The following is a 1,440-nucleotide window of genomic DNA, read 5'->3' on the forward strand; positions in this document are numbered from 1 at the left end:
TTGAGGAGGAGGAAGAGGAGGAGAAGGAGAAAGAGAATGGGAGGAGGAGAAAGAGGATGAGAAGGAGGACGAGGTAGAAGTAGACAGAAACGAGAGGGAGGCGGAGGGGACGAGGTGGGGTAGGATGAGGAGGACGTGGAGGACAGGACAAGGAGAAGGGCGAGGAGGACAAGAAATAGGAGGAAGAGGGGGAAGAGGAGGGTGAGGGGAGGAGGAGGAAGACCACCTCGACGATGACGACAAAGACGGGGGTTATGAGCACATGGTTTACATTTCTTAAAGCGTCTTAATAATTCCTTCTTTATTTCCCAACATATACAGATTTGCTGGACTACTATGAGCAGAGCTAATAAGAAATCTCTGTTCTAGTCCAATGTAAACTCTTGTGCCTGGCTTCCTGTCGTGAGCAGAGCTGTACAGAAACATCTGCCGTACTGTAAGCCACCAGAAAATCCTGTGGTTTTTCTGACGTGTGAAGAACTGTACAGAAACCTTTACTGCCATCAGAAAAATGTGTGGTGTCCGCACAAGAAAGAATCTCATTAAAGAAACAAGACTTACATAATTTATTTTACTGCAAGTCATAAGCAAGTCTTGTGGCAGCCTGCCCTATCGAGTGCAGAACTATTCAGAAACATCCACTGCTGTAAGCCGCCAGATCATCCTGTGGCATTCTGTCGTGTGCAGTACTATACTGAAACCTTTACTGCCATCTGTGATTTCCTCACAAGAAAGAATCTCATTACAGAAACAAGACTTCCACATTTGGGATAAAAAGAAAAAAAAACAAAGGTTTTTCGTGGTTTTTTTAAAGTCAAAGCTTTCACGTCAATCGCCCACAATGAATTCTACACTGAAACTGAACAACATAACACAAACACTAAATGTTGCTATTAAGACAACCCTTTTCGACAAGTACACCGAATACCCGGACGCCTATGACATCGAGAGGGTGTGGTACTACCTAGTGGGCGTGGCTGGGACTGTGGTCGGGGCGATGGGCGTGGTCTTCAACGGTCTCAGCCTTGGAGTGTGGACCAGTAGCGAGATGAGAACAAATTCAGGGTGAGTTGGTTTGGGGGGGGTTTCTTTTCTATTTATACATTGTTCTGGCTCTTCGTTACCTAAGAAGTACTAAGTTCTATCAGACATTTTTGGCCGTTTTGAGATATTCAGACCAGGAGGTCAAAAACCCAAATGCTTTTTTTTTGTCAAAATCGGAATCGTTATCAAGGTATTCAAAGAATTACATTTAAAAGCTTAACAAGTTGTGAAACTCAAAATTGTTAAAGGTCAAATCTCTCAAAACTATGTACTGAGCAAATAGAACTCTGTACTTCAAGGGTAGCAACTTGATATGTACAACACACACAAATGGTGTGTTCAAACCTCATACAAACTATACGATTGTTGTCTGCTTGACCTTGACCATCAATGATT

General features: G+C 43.2%; 1 protein-coding gene across 1 annotated transcript in view; it reads left to right on the forward strand.

Annotated features, from left to right (window-relative positions):
• Positions 1-332: 332 nt before the first annotated feature.
• LOC106013384 overlaps positions 333-1,440 on the forward strand; it is a gene marked incomplete at its 3' end in the record, with an annotated part of 3,344 nt that continues 2,236 nt past the window's right edge. The window contains 1 exon segment of the mRNA XM_013088957.2: positions 333-1,065. Coding sequence (XP_012944411.2) covers positions 842-1,065 — 224 coding nt within the window.

Source organism: Aplysia californica, unplaced genomic scaffold, assembly GCF_000002075.1.
Source record: "Aplysia californica isolate F4 #8 unplaced genomic scaffold, AplCal3.0 scaffold00844, whole genome shotgun sequence".
Classification (NCBI taxonomy): domain Eukaryota; kingdom Metazoa; phylum Mollusca; class Gastropoda; order Aplysiida; family Aplysiidae; genus Aplysia; species Aplysia californica.